This window comes from Chenopodium album, chromosome 14 (assembly GCF_948465745.1).
Source record: "Chenopodium album chromosome 14, dcCheAlbu1.1, whole genome shotgun sequence".
Classification (NCBI taxonomy): Eukaryota; Viridiplantae; Streptophyta; class Magnoliopsida; order Caryophyllales; family Amaranthaceae; genus Chenopodium; species Chenopodium album.
The window spans coordinates 3,460,268-3,480,264 of NC_137847.1; the positions used below are offsets into that span (position 1 = coordinate 3,460,268).

The following is a 19,997-nucleotide window of genomic DNA, read 5'->3' on the forward strand; positions in this document are numbered from 1 at the left end:
CCAAAATCGAGCCAGGCTCAACTTGATCACCTCTACATCAAATGTATATCAGGTGGCATTTTTGTAATATTGTGCATTTTATAAAAAAAATCAAAAAAGAAAAAGAAAAAAGTAGATCTCAATCACCATCACCATCACCGATCAACCACGAACCATTATTTCTATCTTCGCATCCATCACCATTACAACCATCACCACCATCTTCTTCTCAGCCGCCATCCCCATCACAGACTCACAACCCATAACAACCACCAACATCTTCGCGTCCATCATCATCATAGTCCAATGCCGCTTCGCGGCGGTAACAAAAAAACACCCTAGTAGCAAACGGTGTAAATTAGGGTCATATCAACCCCTTAGGAAAAGCCTTACCATCGCAGCGGCATTTTGAACCGCCACATGCGGTGGTATCATTGGTGTGCAGGTTTACTGGCTTGGAGGAAGAAGGTGGGTGGGAATACAAAAATACTCCCAATTAAATAACTAAAATGGCATTAATACCCCCTGATTTGCATACAAAGTTTATCTAACTTGTATTTCCTCATTAATAAACATCTAAACAAGACAACCAATTCTCCAATAGGCCTTATTGCACTAGGAAAGATACTCGGATATAGCCGTACATTAGGTTACATCTCGTGCCATGTACAGTAATTTTCAGTATTATTACCAATTTAATACTATTTTAATTAGTGTAAAAAAAATTATCTTAAAATAGTGTGAACTAACTATACTACCAAACTATTTAGTAAAATGAAACATAAACATAAAAAAGCCTATAAGCTAATTATGCACTTAGAAGTTATGCATTTGATTGTATGATATTTTTATGCATTTCAATATGATAAAGTTATAGTGTTATTTTTAAATGAAAATTTTAAAACTAGGTATCTAACCCCGTGAAAAGATTTCCTTTTACGCACTATTAAAATCATTCTATTATTTATTCAAAATTATGCAAATCTAATAATTATTCTACATCTTTGTGATGACGTATATTTCTTTATTAAACTTTCATCCTATTATGAACTCTAATTAAATATCTATATATTTAATATTATATTTTGGAAATATATTGAATAAAAATTTATAGTCATTAATCAATAAATTTGAGTTATTGATTCATGATTATTACATAGTAATTGATTATCAAGATGATTTGATTGGAAAAAAATTATAATTTTTAACTTTATTCAAGGTAATTATCAAAACTAATTTATTTAATTCATTGACATGGTTTTTTTTAAAATTAAAGATTGAGACCATAATTAATTGGAATTTCTACAATTCAGATTATTTCCATTTTAGTCATTTTTTTTTCTTTTTGTTTTTTACCTTGTTAAACTTTACTCAAAGAAGATTTTCTCCAAAAAAAAATGTAAAAGAAAATATAAAAAAATTAAGGACGTACCAACATCTTATTAGAATCGTTTCAAAATGTAGTGCATAAATATCAATTTTTTAAATAGTGGTGTTATTTCAAAATAGATTCTAATAAGATGTAGAAGAAAAGTATGAGATGTTGATTTGATAATTGTATATTCTAAGACATAACTAAAACAAAAGTAGGGGAAAAATCAATCTTAGTTAATTTTTCTTTGCTGTTGAATAAAAGTTTCCCATCTTCCTTTAAAAAAAAGTAGTTCAAAAATATAAAACAAATTTATCCCCATTGTAGAACATGTCACTTATGTTAAGAATATATTCTTTAGTTTATAATTGTCAATATTTTTTTAGGAAAGATAAATCATTTTACCTTAATTATAAATATAATTACTAAGTAATAATATGGAATATGCAAAAAAAATAATACAAGTATTATTTTTGTAAAAGATTTGTTTTATTGTGTTGTAAAGTACTTGTGTGCTTGTGTGTGCTTTGTTACATGGTGTGACCACATTGATTTATAAGAGTAATCTCTCTATTTTTTATTTTAAATGTATCACTTGAGTCTGTATATTTGTTGAAACATAACTTTGATCATCAATTTGTTTAATTAGACATTTAGTAAAAAAAAGTTATAAGAAAATTGATTTATTAAGGGATTTTCCACTTGGTACCATTGTATTTTGTGCTTTTTCACATGGTACCCAAGCCAATTTTTAGTCTTATTCCAAATGGTACTATTATACTTTCAATTTATTCTCTATTGTAGCATTCCATCAAATATATATTATGTATTTTTTGATTTGGGTGTCATTAAAATTGTTCGGTTAAAGTTTTATAAAGTTTTTTAGCCCTTAGGGACCCTAAGGTTCAAGTTTGAGGTCAAATTAGCCAAAAAAAAAAAAAAAAAAACTTGAAAATGTCGCTGTTTATGTGCAAGAAAAATGTCTCAATTTGTATATTTTGATTTGTTTCGTTCCAAAAAAAATGTTTGATTAAAGTTTTGAGAGTCATTATGACCTTAAAGGATCAAAATTTGTAGTCAAAATTAGAAATGAAAGACCACAATCGCCCCAAACTAATGTTACATTTAACGAGATGCTATAGTAAAGAATAAGCCAAAATTACAATGGTAGCATGTGGAGTAAAACTAAAAATTGGGTATCAAATGGAAAAATAAATCTACAATGGTGTCAAATGGACGGAAATTTCCATTTATTAAAGTACATATTATGACTAATCCGACAACATATATCACATGATAACATGTATGTACTTAAATTAATAGGAAAAAAATTTGTGTTGGACAGACTCACATTGAGTCCAGACTTGAGAATCCAAATCGATTTCTATTTCCATTAGCTTCTTCCTCAATCTACTTCGTCTTCTTTGTCGATTTGCTTTGTCTTCTTCGTCGATCTACTTCGTCTTCTTCGGGCGATTTGCTTCATTTTTTTCATCGTCGCGCATCCATCAAAAACGAATCTGCGAGAAGCTAGAATAGTGGGTAGGGGTTTGAGCTCAATTTGGATCTTTATGGGCTAAAATAACCCACAAAACTTTAACCGAGTAATTCTTTTGATTAAAATATGTCAATATTCAAATTCAAACATTTTTTAACATGCAAAACGAGTTATTGATTTTATTTATTTTTTATTTTTATTTTTTTATTTTTGTAATTTCGAGCTCAATTTGGATCATTAAGGCCAAAATGACACTCAAAAACTTAACGAAATAATTTTGACACGCAACTTGAGAATATCTAATGGTGTCACTAAAGAAAACGTAACGGGAGACGTTAGGGGATGAATGGATATGCAAACTATAATGGGAGACGTCATACATGGTAGCAAAATAAAAAGATTTTGTATTGTAAAGGTTTAAAATAAAAAATAATAATAATAAACAAGGTAGTTAAAAGGAAAAGTGTGCTTTTTAAGGGTAATTAAAATAAAAATTTCCTATATTTATATACTTGAGATATATGGAGTACATAATTTTCAATGTCGTTCTAATAATAAAGGATGATCCCTATTTGTTTAGGAAACCAAGGTATCCCATATAATTTTAATTCGGTAAAAATCAGTGAAGTGAAAGAAGAAATATAATAGAAAATCAGTAAAAATAATTTCAGTTCAATAAAAATAATTTAAGTTCAGCAAAAATAATTTCATTTTAGTAAACATAATTTCAGTTCAGCAAAAATATGGTGAACTGAACAGGGCCTTAATTTTTTTTTAAGTAACGTTTGATATAGACACAATATTTTTTATTTTTTTAAAAAAAGAGTACAATAATGTGAAATTGTGAAGAATGTCAAATTTCACCATGTGACAAACAAATAAGAGAGAGAGACACGGTTGATAATAATAATGGTTGTTATTACTTATGAGCAAGAATGGATAGGATATTTTGTGGGTAAACACAAGCAAAAATTGAATATAGTATAGTACCAAATATGTATATAATGCAAGTAATAAAAATCGAAGAAAGTGATTATACTATGCGAAGCTTACCCTAGCATGAAAATGAGCAACAAGCTTTAATTCTTGTTATAAAAGAAAAAAGGTTTTGTGTTTGGTGTTTTGTGGAGGAAATTAAAGGAAGAAGGGAAAGAGGACGCTAGAAAAAACTAAATGGAACGTAGTCACGCAGACAAAGGATACATATTTTTTTTATGGTGCCTATAGGATAGGGGACAGAAGAAATTGGGGATTGAATCTTGCAAGACTGGAGAAAAAGGGCAGCTAACGAGCTTGAGGGGAAAGAGCTACTAGGGTTCTTTATCTTTTTTTTAGGTTGTTTGCTTTTAAATGGAAAAGGCAAATTTCCCAATTTCCATTCTTTTTAATTGGGGATTGGAGGTGTATGGCCAGAGCATACATTGAACATCAAACCGAACTTTAGAGAACATAAAACTAAAACTATAATAAACATAAATTGTAATTAATGAACATTACATCACCCTTTTATTTTTTGGTGTTTCTGTTCATTGGAGTTAGTTTTCATGTTATTTGAAGTTATGCTTGAATGCTTGATGTTAAACGTAAACGTATATACAAGCAGTGAAAACTGTGCATACGTTAAAGATTATTTTTATAAATAAACATGGTCACACACACTACGAAATTGAGTACACAAGTCTTGTAACTTGAAAGATTTTTGGTGAGGTAAAGATAATTCAAAGTAAAAATTAGACTATTGCCTATTGGAGTCTCTTACGATCTAACCTAAAATTATGTAGTGAGGTATTATATGTTTGCCCTCTTAACAAAGATTTTGTTTGTAGATTCGACGGGAGTCACATGACTGAAGGCAAAAGCAACAAAATAGCAAGGCAAGTATGAAATTTTTATTTTTTTGCACCAAGTCCCCAACTTAAGGGTATGTTCTATTCAGATTATTTTCAGTTCAGTTCTTAATTTCCTTCTCACATAAAATATTCAGTTCAATTTAGTTCAGCTCAATTCAGTCAATCAGAACAGGCCCTAAGACTACCTTTCGGCTTATTACGTAAAAGAAAAAAGAAAAAAAAAACTACCTTTACAGACAACTAACGACTTTCAAACTTTTCCCAACCTTTTGTTTTCCACTATTTTTTGAGTTGGAGTTCTTTAATAGGTCTCACCTTATCTAAGTTGGGACTTGGTAAGTCAACTTTTGGATCCATGCATTTTTTCTAAGTTTTTTTTTCTTAGAAAGTTGGCCAAGCAAGAAAGTTTTGTCAATAACCCGATATGAATCAAAACTTTTTTTGCTTGGCCAACTTTCTTGTTTTGTCAACTTTTGGATCCATGCATTTTTTCTAAGTTTTTTTTTTCTTTCTTTCTTGCATTTTTTTGAAAGTTTTGTTTTACCTGGATTTGAATCTTGATTATCAGTCTGGATCAATATGCAGTTGAATCAATTTTGCCATCAACACGCAATATGCAGTGTTCATCACTTGCATTTATATGGAGTCTAAGGAATCGAATTGAGCTCAAATTTGACAAAACAGTAATGTAAAAACCCGATTTTGTCTTTGTTATTTTAACTAAAAACCCCGAATTTTCAAAATAGGGTGATTCATTTATCAATTTAATTTCTATAATTAGAATTTTGAAGCTAAATGTGAGACGTCTTTCCACGCTTCAACAGTCGGAGGACGGTGGAACCCCCCACCAGTTTCACAAATATTTTATTATTTCTCTTTTCTACAAACTCCATCAATACTACTTTTTTTTAAAAAAAATTTATTTATTTATATTTATTTCTATCTCTTACTAACAATAGCTTATACTATAATTTTCTAAAACTATGAACAAGCCTACTGTTTTAGCTAATACAAAACGGAAAAAGTATATCCATGCCAAATACATATACCTATGCGTCTAGGTGCACTCCTATCGATTGCAAAATCAAAGTCTCAACTTGTATTGAAGCTAAAAATTGAATGGATTTTGGAAAAGTTGTAGAATTAAAGCTGAATTTTTTTTTGGCATGATTAGTAGTCAAATTACTGTTAAAGACAGAGTAAAAAACATGTTGAGATATACGTGGGGCCAGATTTTGCTTTTTGCCTTGCTCTTAATTCTTTTACTCCGTATTGTTTTTGAAACTTTTTTTACATCTCACATTCGTTCTTTGCATTTTATTAAAGTTAGGAACTCTTTTGACATCATTCCTTATTTTATTAATTTAAATTGCATCAGTCTTAATTTTATCTATGATCGTAATTTTACTATTCTCTCTGTCCCTAAATTACATTTTAACTTTTAGCATTTATTTTAATTTTCATATAATAAAGAGAAGTAGGAATGTAATATAAGGACGGAGGGAATACTTTACAAAGTCCATCCATAACTACCGCGTTTCCCTCACATTTTCACTACCACCAAGTCACAAACTCCAAATTCAGAGAAACGATAGATTGCCTCAATGAGTTATCAATATGAGTTGAGATGGATCCTTTTAGTTTTGATCAACTTATTTGTTCGACCACAATTCCATCTTTTCTTCTCAGATTACACTTGTTTAACCCTTTCCAATACCCTTCTTCTTCTCATGCTGCTGCTTCTTTTTCTCTCATCGTCCTTGATAACCTTGTTCTCCATCGACGAACACCGCCGCTTTGTCATCCACTTACTCATCTGCCATCGAACTGGATGGTCTATTCCCTTAACTTGTTCCTTCATATTCTCTCTACTCAGTCCTACCCCTGTTTTTCTTTGCATTTACCCTTTCCTCTTCATCTTACTCTCTCTCCATTTTTATTTTTTCGCTCATACCTCGTCTTTGTCCTCCAATGCTCTCCCTATTATCAACTTATCTCCTTTTAATCTGCAGTCTTGTTTCTATGAAATGAAATGGATATTTTTACCTTTCATTAATTATTTCTTAAGACCTTATTTCAGCCAATTATTCTCCAATCATATGAATAATTACCCACAAAATCTACTTAAACCTTTCCTGCTAATTTCCCTTATATTTCTCATCTTCCTGTTTGTTTCCTTCCAAATGTGCCTAACTGTCGTACCAGAGGACAATGATGGTGGGCTCTTGATCCTCTTACGTATCGATTATCGAAATGGATATTCGTATCTCCTGACGGGCGTTCTGATATTCTCACTACTCTGTCCAACCCCTATTTTTCTGTACATTCATCCTTGCATCGTCATTCTCTCTATTTGGCCTTTCTTCTTCCGCAGCTTTATTTTCGGTTTCGTAGTCCGCCTCCATCGATTTTTGACTGCCTGTTTGTTTCTCATTGCGCCCAACAACGATATGCAAGATGAGAACGAAGATGTTCATGCTGCTGTTTAACAATTTAATTAGCAACAACCAACGTGCTAACTTTGTTTAAAACTGTTGTAACTAGTAAGTGTTTACATAGAATAATGCTTCTCTATTGCTTTATCTAGACTGATCACTAATGTTATATTGTATTGGAGTATTTGAAAATGTTAGCATTGTTTTATACTCTCTTCATTTTAAAATAATCGACACATTTGACTTTTATTTAATTAACTTTGACCATATTTACTGTTATGATATAAAATAAAACTTTAATATAAGTTGTTGATTTATTTTAATGTATGTTATTGGAATATTAAGTTTTTAATAAAATTTTACTTTTAAATAATAGCAGTAAAAGATGGTCATATATGTTAATTATTCTAAAACGAAGAGTGTATATACTATATAGTCCACTATATTATTTAGGCCGTTGTTATATTTTGTATGTGGTCTATTTGAAAATGTTAAAGGTACTCTATATCTTTTTATTTTTTATTTTTTAATGTAACTAGTTATCTACTCGAATAATATTCTGGGTTATTACAATAAATGAGACTAAAAGAATTGTTCACTTGTTAAATATCTATACTATATATTACTTTCGATTTTTTTTAGTTGCAACTTTGGGGTATTATTTGAGAGATATATATAAAATATTTTATATAAAAAATCTATAAAATATTAATTATTTTGTAAAACAAGTTGCATAAGTAACTGAAATTATTTGGTCTTTTAATTAATAATAGATTTATGCATTTTCATGTTTAAATATTTAAGTAGTATATTATATTTAAAACAATATACCAATGTATAAATCTTAAAATTTTAGTTGATCCTACTTAGTAAAAATGAAAAAAGAAAAAAATAAAATTGTCAAACTATATACCAGTACTGCTTTACTTGATTGCATAATGAGTTAATGACATCACAGTCAAATTAGAAAAATAAAAAGTACTCGTAGCTAATATCTTCCTAAATTGAATCCACTTTGTCGTTAAGAAAGATTATTACCCTGTTAAGTATTAGTTGCAATTTTGAAATATTACTTAATATTTATGAGATATAAAGTATTTCATAGTTACTGCTAATATTTAACGGAGGTAAGAAAAAAAAAAAGGAAAAAAGATTGTTAAACCATACAGTCCATACTATTTCAACGGATTGCATAGCAGACATCACAATCAAATTAGAGAAATAAAAACAGTACTCCGTAGCTAATATCTTCCAAAATTGAATCCACTTTTTTTTTTGAGGGGAAAATTGAATCCACTTTGTGCACCTTGTCGTTAAGAAAGATGAGAGACCATGTGACTTAAGTTTTACCTTTGCCTTGTCAGCCTAAAAAGTGTAGCCAAATATAATGTCAATTACGGTTTAGACCTCAATTTTTACCTTTGCTTCTTCAACCTAAAAAGTGTAGCGAAATGTAGTGTTACGTTTTTTCTGAACACATATGTTGATGCAAATTTTAACTAATAATCTAATATGAAACAATGTCTTTAAATACTTATAAGTAATACTTAACAATTCATTAGGTATACTTTAAGATTAGACATATCTCAGGCAGTCACGGTAATAAACTAAGCATAAGATTTTAGAATCATGACTAATACAATCATAGCCAAACCTAACCTTATCGGTGTTGCTGACCTTGGTGCCAAATGCAATACAATGGTAAAAGTGTCAGTTGCAAGATTGTAAATCAAAAACCTTAAATAAATTCATTTGGCTGTTAAATCACATCAAAATCTAAAAACAAAATTCATTAACAAATTAGTAGACAAAGATAAAGGATAAAACTAAAATTAATTACACGAGCTTGAAGAAGGGGCAACAAGGGAACCAAACCATGGCATCGCTACATATCCATTTTTCCAATCATCCGGCAAACCACATATGTTGAGCTCCTTGAATTTTCCACTACGCACATGACATTGAAGGAAAACCACAACATTTCGACCTATACTCACAAGGACTTGTTGTCCGTCCTGTGAATAAGCAAGAGGCAATGGCGGAAAATATGAGGGGACTTCGTTTGGTAATGGTTTATTGAATGGTAAACCCCACTCCCTATAGGTTTGGTTTTCAACAACACCGTGGCGAAGTCGGATGCCAATTATATCCTCCCAAGTTTGATTCACACCATAGTCCGTCATAACCCATGCATGCATCATGTCATCATTCAAACAATTTACGAAATGCAAGCGACCCCTTATATCTAGGGATGTCAATGGGGCGGGGCGGGGCGGATGTTGGCCTTCCCATCCCCATCCCCACCTAATATTTTCATCCCCATCCCCATCCCCATCCCCATCCCCATCCCCGCGGCGGGTCCAATTTTCATCCCCATCCCCGCCCCACCGGGTACAACTCCAAAACCATCCCCGCCCCACCCCCCACTTGGATATCCATCCCTACCTTATCCCCACCAAAGACCCGCCTAATCCCCATCCAAGATCCACCTAATCTCTGTATCTCAAATAAACAATCTTACATAATTAATACGAATTATAAAATAAAACATTCTACACACATTTTTGTGTTATAATATAAGTGTCATACAAAGTATTATAATTAATATTGTATTTCACGTAATTATTTTATAAATAGTATAAAAGTATGTAATTTTGCTTTAAAAGATATATAGATGTGGGTATGAGGTGGGGATGGGGCGGGTATGAAGTGGGGCAGGTGGGGCGGGGCGGGGATGGGGCGGGTACAACTTAAAATCCACCCCCGCCCCATCACCCATGGCGGGTATGGTTTTTATCCCCATCCCCGCCCCACCACCCGCCAAACTGAGACCCATCCCCGCCCTACTGGGGCGGGGATGGGGCGGGTCTCCTACTTGACCCGCCCCACTGACATCCCTACTTATATCAGCTAATACCCATGTATTATAACCAACCCGATCAGGGTATGGTACATCGCGACATTCCTCCCTTCCAAGATCGAAACTAGTTATACTTGGCAGGATATCATATGTGTTAGTACGAGCTATCCAATACAAGGCGTTATTAGAGTAAACCATAAATGAAGAAGAAGGAATCTTTGAAACAAAACCCGGTTTAGTGATTAATTTCCATGAATTGCTCTTCAAACAATAAATATAATATTCAGCCTGCTTCGGAAAAGGATAGCTATATACGAAACATAAGATTTTATAATCATAATTCACGCTATCATATCCAAACCCGGCCATAATGTGGCTGCCCTCATTCTTTGGAAACAATGGCGGTAACATGTTAACAGCGCCTGTTACCGGGTTATAAAGCGAAAACTGTCTACATTTATAGTGTTGAAGAGAAGAATCGACATTGTTTATTTTCTGAAAACATAGCAATCCGTGGCAAGAACCAATGAGTCGTTGATTAACCATTGGAAAGTTAGAAAGGCGAGTTGCCTTGTTGACAGGGGAATGGTAATCCAAGGAGTACAAACGAGATGATCGAGGACAAAAAAGGATAATGGAGGGATTTGTCTTGTTACTTTGGAGAAGTTGGTGAGTGTGTAAACCGATGAAATTGGGGTGGTTGATGATATCATCAATCCAATGCTTGCAAATGCAACGACAACGAATTATGTCTTTGATTGGAAGTCTTGAGAGGATATTTGATCCCAAATCCAACGGAAGTTGACTAATAATTGAGGTAGGATTATTAATGTTCTCTCTCTTCTCCATTGTTGAAAATTTTAAAGGTTTAGGGTTTATATTTGACAAACCCTAGGTCTGCAAATTGGCATATGATGATATGAATGAAGAATTTGATATGGTAATATGAATTGATAAAAGAGAAAGGTTGGGAATTTGAGGGTAGCGGACTAGCGGAGGTGACAACCAATTTTATTTATTTTTTTTTTTTTTTTTTTTGTGTTTAAAATAAATATTATTGTTTTGAAGAACCCTAGAAAGAAAAAAAGGGTTGTTAAATATCGCCCTCAAATATCTAACTAACGCCCGCAAAATAAAATAAAATTACGTATTTATCCTTATAATAACGATTATAAAAATAATTAATTTTACCTCAATTTCACACTTTTAATATACACAAAACTTTTTATCGTTCTCTCTAGTGGTCAACGACCACTAATGCTCATCGAACAACCACCCCAACCACCGTGAGTTTCAAAATCAAACATATTTTTTAAATTTTGCAAAATCAAATTCGTTAGGTCTTATGGATAACGACAAAATACCAGAAATACAACCTTAGACGCTCGCCAAAGGCTCGTCGAACAGTACAAAATCGGTACGTCGCGATAATTTTTTTTAAGAAATTTGAAACCCAATAAACGCCTAGATTTTTCGAATACCTTAGGCTGAAACGCCTAGTTTTTTCGAAACATCCTAGGTTATTCGAAAAAACTAGACGTTTCAACCTAGGGTATTCTAAAAACTAGGTGTTTCAACCTAGGGTATTCTAAAAACTAGGCGTTTCACCTCAAACGCCCAGATTTTTCATACAACCACACGGTTGTTCGCACGAACTAGGCGTTTGAGCCTAGGACGTGCGAAAAATCTAGGCGTTTGCCGCGAATTCAGAAAATAAAAAAAAACAAACATTTTCTCCGCCGGCGACCGACTTTCCTTTGTCCTTACTCGTCATTACCGCGGCTATGTAGATCGTGAAACCGGAGGTAAAGAGTTGGTGGTTAAAAGAGGAGGAGGAGGTGGTGGTGGTTAGTATGAAGAGGTGGTAGTGGTGGGTAGTATGAAGAGGGGGGTAAATTAAGGGGTAATTTTTTTTTGATTAAAAAAGGGTAAATTTGTAATTTTAGTTTATTTTGCGGGCGTTAATTAGATATTCGAGGGCGACGTTTAGCTTTCCTGAGGGGTGTTAGTGTTTTTCTTTTTGTTTTTTTGTCTTTCTGTTTTTTTTTTTTTTTTTTTTTTTTTTGAGGCATTTTGTCTTTCTGTTATTAATTAATTTTCCAACAAATGAACATGAACTTGTTAAATACTCATCAAACAATAAAATCTTCCGATAAAAACGGAAAGAGAAGTCAAACAATAAAAATTTGTCAAAAATAAAAATTTCCCAATTAATTTCACCTGTTAGTTACGTTTTTTTTTTTTTTTTTTTTTTTTTTTTTTTTTAGAATAGTTACGTAGTAATGTATTTACCCATAATGATAGACTTAAAAAAAAAAAAACAAAAGCTATTACTCAAGTGGTTAATTCCATTAGGATTATAAATCCTATAGAGTTCTCGGAAAAAAAAAAAAAAAAAAGAAAATTATAAATCTCATTACCATCCTGAACCCAGTCTCACGCCATTCAACTTCCTCTAAATTTAGGGTTTGTCAAATATAAGCCCTAAACCTTAAAATTGTTCAACAATGGAGAAGAGAAAGAACATCAATCATCCTACATCAATTATTAGTCAACTCCCGTTGGAATTAGAAACAAATATCCTCTTAAAACTTCCAATCAAAGACCTTATTCGTTGTCAATGCGTTTGCAAGCATTGGAGTAATGATATCATCAACAACCTCAATTTCATCACATCACAAAGTCGCTTTCTTCACGAGAGTAACAAGACAAATACAAGTAACTCCGTCATCCTTTTTTGTCATAAATCATCTCGTTTATACTACTTGGATTCCATTCCCCTCAACATGTCAACGAGTTAACTCGTCTTCCTAACCTTCCAATTAGCATGTTTAATAAACGACTTGTTGGTTAAATTTTGAACCTCGAAAATATAGATTTTTTTCGCTTTATAACCCGGTTATAGGCAATGTTGATTACATCTTACCGCCATTGTTTCCGAATAATGAGGGTAGCCAGAGTATGGTTGGGTTTGGATATGATAGCATGACTCATGATTATAAAATCTCATGTATAGTTTATAACTATCGTATTCCGTTTCAGGCTGAATCATATGTTTACAGTTTGAAGAACAATTCCTGGAAATTCATCAAAACAAATACAGAGAATTGTTTTACGGAAAGACTTCATTACACGTCTTCGTGTATGATTTACTCTAATAACGCCTTGTATTGGATAGCTTACGGTGATAGTCGGCCAAGTATAAATGAAAGTTACGAAGTATTTTATGCTTTAATTTATTGATAAAAGTTATCTAAAAACTTGTAAAAATGACCCTAAATTTGATAAAAGTGACTCTAAATGTACAGTAAATTACTATACATCGGATGTATACAAAAGTTACTCTAAAATATAATATAACTTGGATTTATATTGTTCTAATTAAATTTTCCATTTACCTCTCTATTTTTTTTCATAAAATTGCTTGCTAATTAATGTGGTGAGTTGTAATAATTAAACAAAATAGAGGAAAATGTTGTTATATAGATGTGAACTGGTTGCCATTAATACTAGTTCATTACAAGTAGAGCTATCAAAAGTTGACCCGACCCGAAATATTGACCCGAATCCGATTATTGACCGACCTATCTGAACTTGAAAAAATGGTGACCCAAACCCAACTTGAAACCAACCCTAGACCCAAGTTGACCCGAGTATGTGAGACTTGAACCTGAACATGAACCTACCTGGAGATGACCGGACCTGAATATAACCCGTAAATTATTGACCTGGACAGAACCCGACTTGAACCGAAATTGACCCAAACCCGTTTTAACCCGTCAAAACCCGAATTTAACTCGACTTGTTACTAACCCAACCTGAATTCAACCCGACTCGTTCCTAACCTGACCTGTTACTAACCCGACTCGAAATTCAACCCGACCTGAAATCAACCGGACTTATTATTGACCCGACCTAAATTCAACCTGGCTTGTTATTGACCCGACCCGAATTTTACCCGACCTGTTATTAACTCGACCCAAAAATTCAACCCGGTTTGTTACTAACCCGACCTGAAATCAACACGACTTGTTATTGACCCGACCTAAATTCAACCCAAATTGTTCTTGACCTGATTTCAAATCACCTTAAATTCAATTTAGACCACCTTATTATTGTTGATCAAAGCATTTTGTCTAGGGAGACCAAGTCGGTCCAGGCCAGCAAAAGAAAGGAGCATCATCCCCAAATTTAAGAGTTAAATATAGTTTTCCATATATATTTGTTGTATGGTTAAAGGAGATGATTATCTTCCTAAATTATAAGCTATAGTTCCCTAGTATGTTGCCATATATATTATAGTCAAAGGAAATAATTAGCTTGATAAAAATGATAATTATCTGTTTATAGTTAGTTGAACCCGAATATGACCCGACTTGGAAATGACCTGACCTGATTGTAACCCGCAAATTATTGGCTTGAACATAACCCAACTTGAACCCGAGAATGATCCGACTTGGAAATGACTCAATCTGATTATAACCCGCAAATTATTGACTTGAACCGAACCCGACTTGAGTTCGAGAATGACCCGACTTGGAAATGACAGGCGACCTGATTATGACCCGGAAATTATTGACTTGAACCGAACCCGACTCAAACCCAAGAATGACCCGACCTGATTCTAACTCGCTAATTATTGACTTGAACCGAACCCGACTCGAACACAAGAATTACCCTAACCCGTTTTAACCCGTGAAAACCCGAATTAAACCCGATCTATTGTTCACCCGACCCGAATGTAACCCGACTTGATATTAACCCGACCTAAACCCGATAAGATGTATGACCCGACGTGACCCAACTTAAGCATGACCCAACCCGAACCCGACCCGCATAGGTTATGGCATTAACCCGAATTGACCCGACCCGAGTTGATCCGACCCACTCTTACCCGATCTAAATCCGACCCGTTTATCCGAATTTACAGCTCTAATTTACAAGTGTGGAAGATCTTGTTTGAGAACTTGCATTTGACAACTTTCAATAGACAAAGACTTAGCTTCAAAACTTATGTGATGCACTAAGTTGGACTATTGGTGATGGTGACTAATCTATACTTTTTATCTAATAGGTTCAAAAAATCAATACTTAGATTATTTTGGTACTCGAAAATGGATATCAAATGAAATCTAAGGGCCTCTTCAGATTGATTGAATTGAACTTAACTTAACTTATTGGAGCTGAACTGAATTGAACTGAATATTTTATGAGAGAAGGAACTTAAGAACTGAACTGACAATAATCTGAAGAGAACAGACCCTAAATCTATTAATGAACACACTGTTATTGTGAAGTTTTCTTTTCCTACTTTGATAATTGTTGTCATAAAATGTTTTGAAAAATAATAATAAAAAAAAAAATGAGTATTTACAATATTAAACTTTCAAAGATCTCATCTTCTGTCACTAAAGTCTAAACTATGAATGTGCATAATAGTATCAGTACTTGTATATAACAATTAAAGAACAAACTTATTGCCAAAAGAAGTCAGTTAATCATTGCAATGCTAAAATTGTACCAGTATTAGATTTGTCAAACTAACCTTTACAAATCAAGAAAATTTATTAATAAGTATATCAGTTGATGTACTCGTGTAGGTTAGATTGATTATTTATTAGGCATTGCGCAAATGGTATGCCATTTTTGTCTTTTTGAGTTTTGGGTTTGACAACTATGTGATATATAGGACTTTTAAAATTAAAATTTTTACCTTCATAATTTTATGGCCTTTTGGAAAAATAGTTTCCTTTACTTCGCTTGACGTGTAGCAATTTTTTTTTTTTTTTTTTTTTTAAAAAAATATATATATAAGTGGGGTCTTAATAAAAAAAAAAAAAAAAACCAATCCAAAGGGTCATTCCACCCAGACCAAGTCCAGGAGTGTTTGGGTGTAAGTAATCGAAATGTGGGTGCCCAGTTACTCCGGTAGATTATTCCAGGTTGGATCACCTGTACCCAACAAAAACAATTTACTATCGCCGTTACATATTAGTTGCAACTTTTGATATTATTTGTGAGAGATAAAATATTCCATAGTTGCAACTAATATGTAACGGAGGTAGTAATAAAATATCAATTTTTCATGCCATGCAATTAAAAATAAATCTAGCTTGATACATTTACCGTTTACCTGCGATCATTACAAATATTAATAATCATAGTTCTAAGTGACTTTGAACGGAAGTACGGAACTTCAGCTGCACTGCTTAGCTATCTCGTACAACTTTAAGAATTTAAAAAAAACTAAGAATATACTCTAATTCAGCGACCTATGCGAATAATTAAAAATTAGGTCTTTTATAATTAATCGTACAAAAAAAAAAAAAAAAAAAAATACTCATAACAACAATAAAAGACTTTAAAAAATAAGAAAATGATAACCATAGTCCTATGACTATTAGGACTACATATGAAAAGGCAAGAAAAATGCATTGAATAGGAATCGAAGTGCTCTAATGAACTACACATCTTCTCTACCAAAACTGTGCATCATACCGCTAAACCACAAACATTCTTACATTAAACTATTGAACTTAATATTGATATATCTAATATTTGAGGAATTGAGGTTTCCACCGTACGTCCGTACCCAACATATAATATTTCTGTACTTCATAGTTCACTTGTATATTGTGGGTCATGGTTTAAACAAAGGAAGTGGGATCTTCTTCTCCATTTTGCCGTGCTTCTGGATTAGTGATGGGAGTGCTTAGGTAGAGCACACCGTCAGAGACAACCGCGCTAAGGCGGCGAAGAAAGTTTAGGGAGAAGGAAGGCCAAAGTGTGAGGAATAGAATGCAAGGGTGAAGGTATAGGAAAACCGGAGTTGGGCATAGGAGAGAAAGAAGGAATGCACAGGTGATGAGTACAGACCATCCGTCTCGAAAACCGATACGTAAGAGGATGAGGAGTAACCCATTATTAGCATCTAGGGTGAGACAAACTTTCAAGGAAACGAAGAGATAGGCTAGTGTAATGGTGGATATGATAATGGAGGATTTGACAAGGAGACAATATGAGGTGGTTGTTATGTAATCGGAGAAAAAGAATGCTAAGGTCGGTCTTAGAAAGCGGTTAATGAGAAATAGAAGCAACCATCTTAGTTCATAGTAGTGTAGGGAGGATTCCGGTAGTGTGGGATGTGGGAATTGTGTATTAAAAAGGCGGCGTAGCCACGGATAATGATGACAAGGAAGAAGATGACGAAGGAAGGTTTGGATAGAGGGCCATGTACAAAGGAGGAGGATAAAAGGATGGCAGTAGTGAAAAAAAGAGGTCGGAGAGAGGAGGGAGAGTACGAGGGCCGCCACGAGGAGTGGGAAGGGACAACGCCCTTGTCTACATTGCGCTAAGATGGAAACACCAACGGAACCATCACGGTTGCTGTTGTTAAATGATAAGTAGGTTTTCAAAGAAAGTAACATGAAAATTGAGATTGCTTGGAAAATACCTTGTAACGAGATGGACGAGTAATATGCAAAGAAGAGGCAAAATTGGGACCTCAACATGTTCAATAGAATTAAGAGAACCCATCTTAGTTGAAAGAAGCATTTTTAATTTGTTGATGAGCTTGAAAAGGCATTTTCTCTCAATTTTAAATTATTGAAAGAGGGGGTGTGTAGTGAAGCCTTGAAGATTCAGGGGGGTTTTATAAGGTTAGACAGAGAGATTTAGAGGACAAAACTTTTGTGTGTGGGTCATAGAAAGAGAGTCGAAGGGATTGACACGCAATGTAGAGCTTATATTTTTATTGATGAGAAGGGTGTGTGTTTTCTCAACAGAGACGCTGGTTTTATTGATGACGTAGTGTATCATAGATTCAGAGGAGATGCTGATGGGGACTTTACATGGGACAATGATACTCTTGTTATTCTCTTAATAAGTGGGAGATAAGTGTGAGCTCTAATGTCAGGGTGGTTTTATAGGTGGGGGGAGTGTGAACTGGGGTCTTAAGAAAAGTTCAAAGGAGCTGACGAACATACTTTTGTGTGGGGGCAAATGAAGTACCCATTTCATGAACGTTTGCACCTACGGAAGAGTTTATAGGACAAACATAGTCTAAATAATGGTTATTCTTGATCTAAATAATGAAATTGAGCTCTCAAATTCCAATTTTGATAGTGATCTAAACGACAATTTGATCAGTTTTACTTATCAAAGACCAAATGGGAAGAGAGGTGAGTTTTATTTATTTATTTACTAGATTAGACCCGTTCGATGCACGGATTGCAAAAATTATTGAAATAAATAGCTTATTTCTATAATTATATTCTCGTATATACTTATAAATATGATCATAAAAATATCTATCATCATAAATTACATGAGCTGTAACAAAATATAAAAATTATTGTCATCCTTGTTGAAAGACTACGTTCTCATTGACTGAACTGAACTGAACTGAACTTATTAAAGCTAAACTGAACTGAACTGAACTTATTAGAATTGAACTAAAATGAATATTTTATAAGAGAAGGAAATTAGGAGCTAAACTGAAATGATTAGAGTTGAACTGAACTAAATTGAGCTAAATTGAACTTATTAGAGCTGAACTGAACTGAACTGAAAATAATCGTATCAGAACAGGCCCTAACTCAACCAAACGCTTAAGCATAACTTTCATCACATTTTCTTTTAATTTTTTCACAAGAACACTTTTCCTTACATCTTTTATTTATTATTTTATGGTTAATTCTTAATAATAGCCCTCAGTTTTAATTTGCTTAATTACAAGGTCAAGTGGGAATTATAAGTTGTGATGGGAACTTTTGGGTTGATGGGATATTTGGGTTGATGTAGGCCTGAGATTTGTGCTATGGATGGTACTTGTAGAGTTGTTTGCTACTTTCATGGCTGACGTTGGTGGGGTCTTGGTCCAATTCTTTTTGAAAAAGCTTCCTATATCAAAGCTGTGTTTGTGTCTACTGATCCTAATATCTATCAATTCACTAGTATTTTATCTTTTTATTTTATGGCTAATTCAAATAGTCTATAAGTCTATAACTTTGTGTTTGTGTCTACTGATCCTAACTTCTATCAATTCACTAGTATTTAATCTTTTTTATGGCTAATTCTAATATTCTATAACTTTCATCACATCATTTTTTTTTTTAATTTTTTTTTTCACAAGAACATCTTTTTTATATCTTTTATTTATTTATTTTTATGGTTAATTCTTAATAATAGGCCTCAGATTTTGCTTAATTACAAGGTCAAGTAGGAAATTGAAAGAGTATTGTTTTTCGACCAAATGTACTATTTTAATAGATGATTTAGTTAATTGTGGAGTGAATTATTCAATGAAATCAAGTGATCAAAATGTCTAGTTGGATATTGCTTTCGATTAGTGAGAACAATATAATACTGAATCACACCTTTTACACAAAATTAAACCAGAAGATGGATTAAACCAAATGTCAAAATATGTCTATAAATCAATCTAGATCAAAACGTTGGATGTTAGGCTTAGATGCGCCAAGTGCAAGCGTACATTGTCAATTGGATCGAATGATCACAAACGACAAAACAAGACAAGCCATAACGAGCAATAGGCCAAGGGCTATACTCGTGGGTTGCTAGGCCGATATATGGTGGATTGGCGAGGCATTAGGCCTAGTCGAGGCTTAGCGAGCCAAGGCGGGTAGCAAGTAGTCAAGCCAAGGATGCTAGATAGCCCAGTTGAGCCTCGGTGTCAGGCCAAGGCCCAATAACATGCGGCACAACATGCACTGTGCGCACCAAGGCCCAATAGCACTGCTCGCCGTGGATGCGTATGTGTGGCTGCACTACAAGAAATTGAGTATATTACAACGGTCAAAAAACTGTTACTGAAAGGCATGATCTCGCTATTGTTTATTATTATTATATTGATTATTGAGAATAGTGGGTGTAACCTGTGAATATGTGTGTGTGTGTTGTTGGGGGGGGGGGGGGGGGGGGGGGTTAGGGTGATTCAAGTTTATAAGTAACAATTTATTCATTTTTATCTATCATGAATCCA

General features: G+C 33.5%; 1 protein-coding gene across 1 annotated transcript; it reads right to left on the reverse strand.

Moving 5' to 3' along the window:
* Positions 1 to 141: 141 nt before the first annotated feature.
* LOC145579721 (F-box protein CPR1-like) lies at positions 142 to 10,843 on the reverse strand. The gene is made up of 3 exons (XM_081636954.1): positions 10,028 to 10,843; positions 8,975 to 9,149; positions 142 to 317 (listed from the first exon to the last, which is right to left on the reverse strand). The coding sequence occupies exons 1-3, from the start codon at positions 10,841 to 10,843 to the stop codon at positions 142 to 144; spliced, it is 1,167 nt and encodes a 388-aa protein (XP_081493080.1).
* Between the last annotated feature and the right edge of the window lie 9,154 nt (positions 10,844 to 19,997).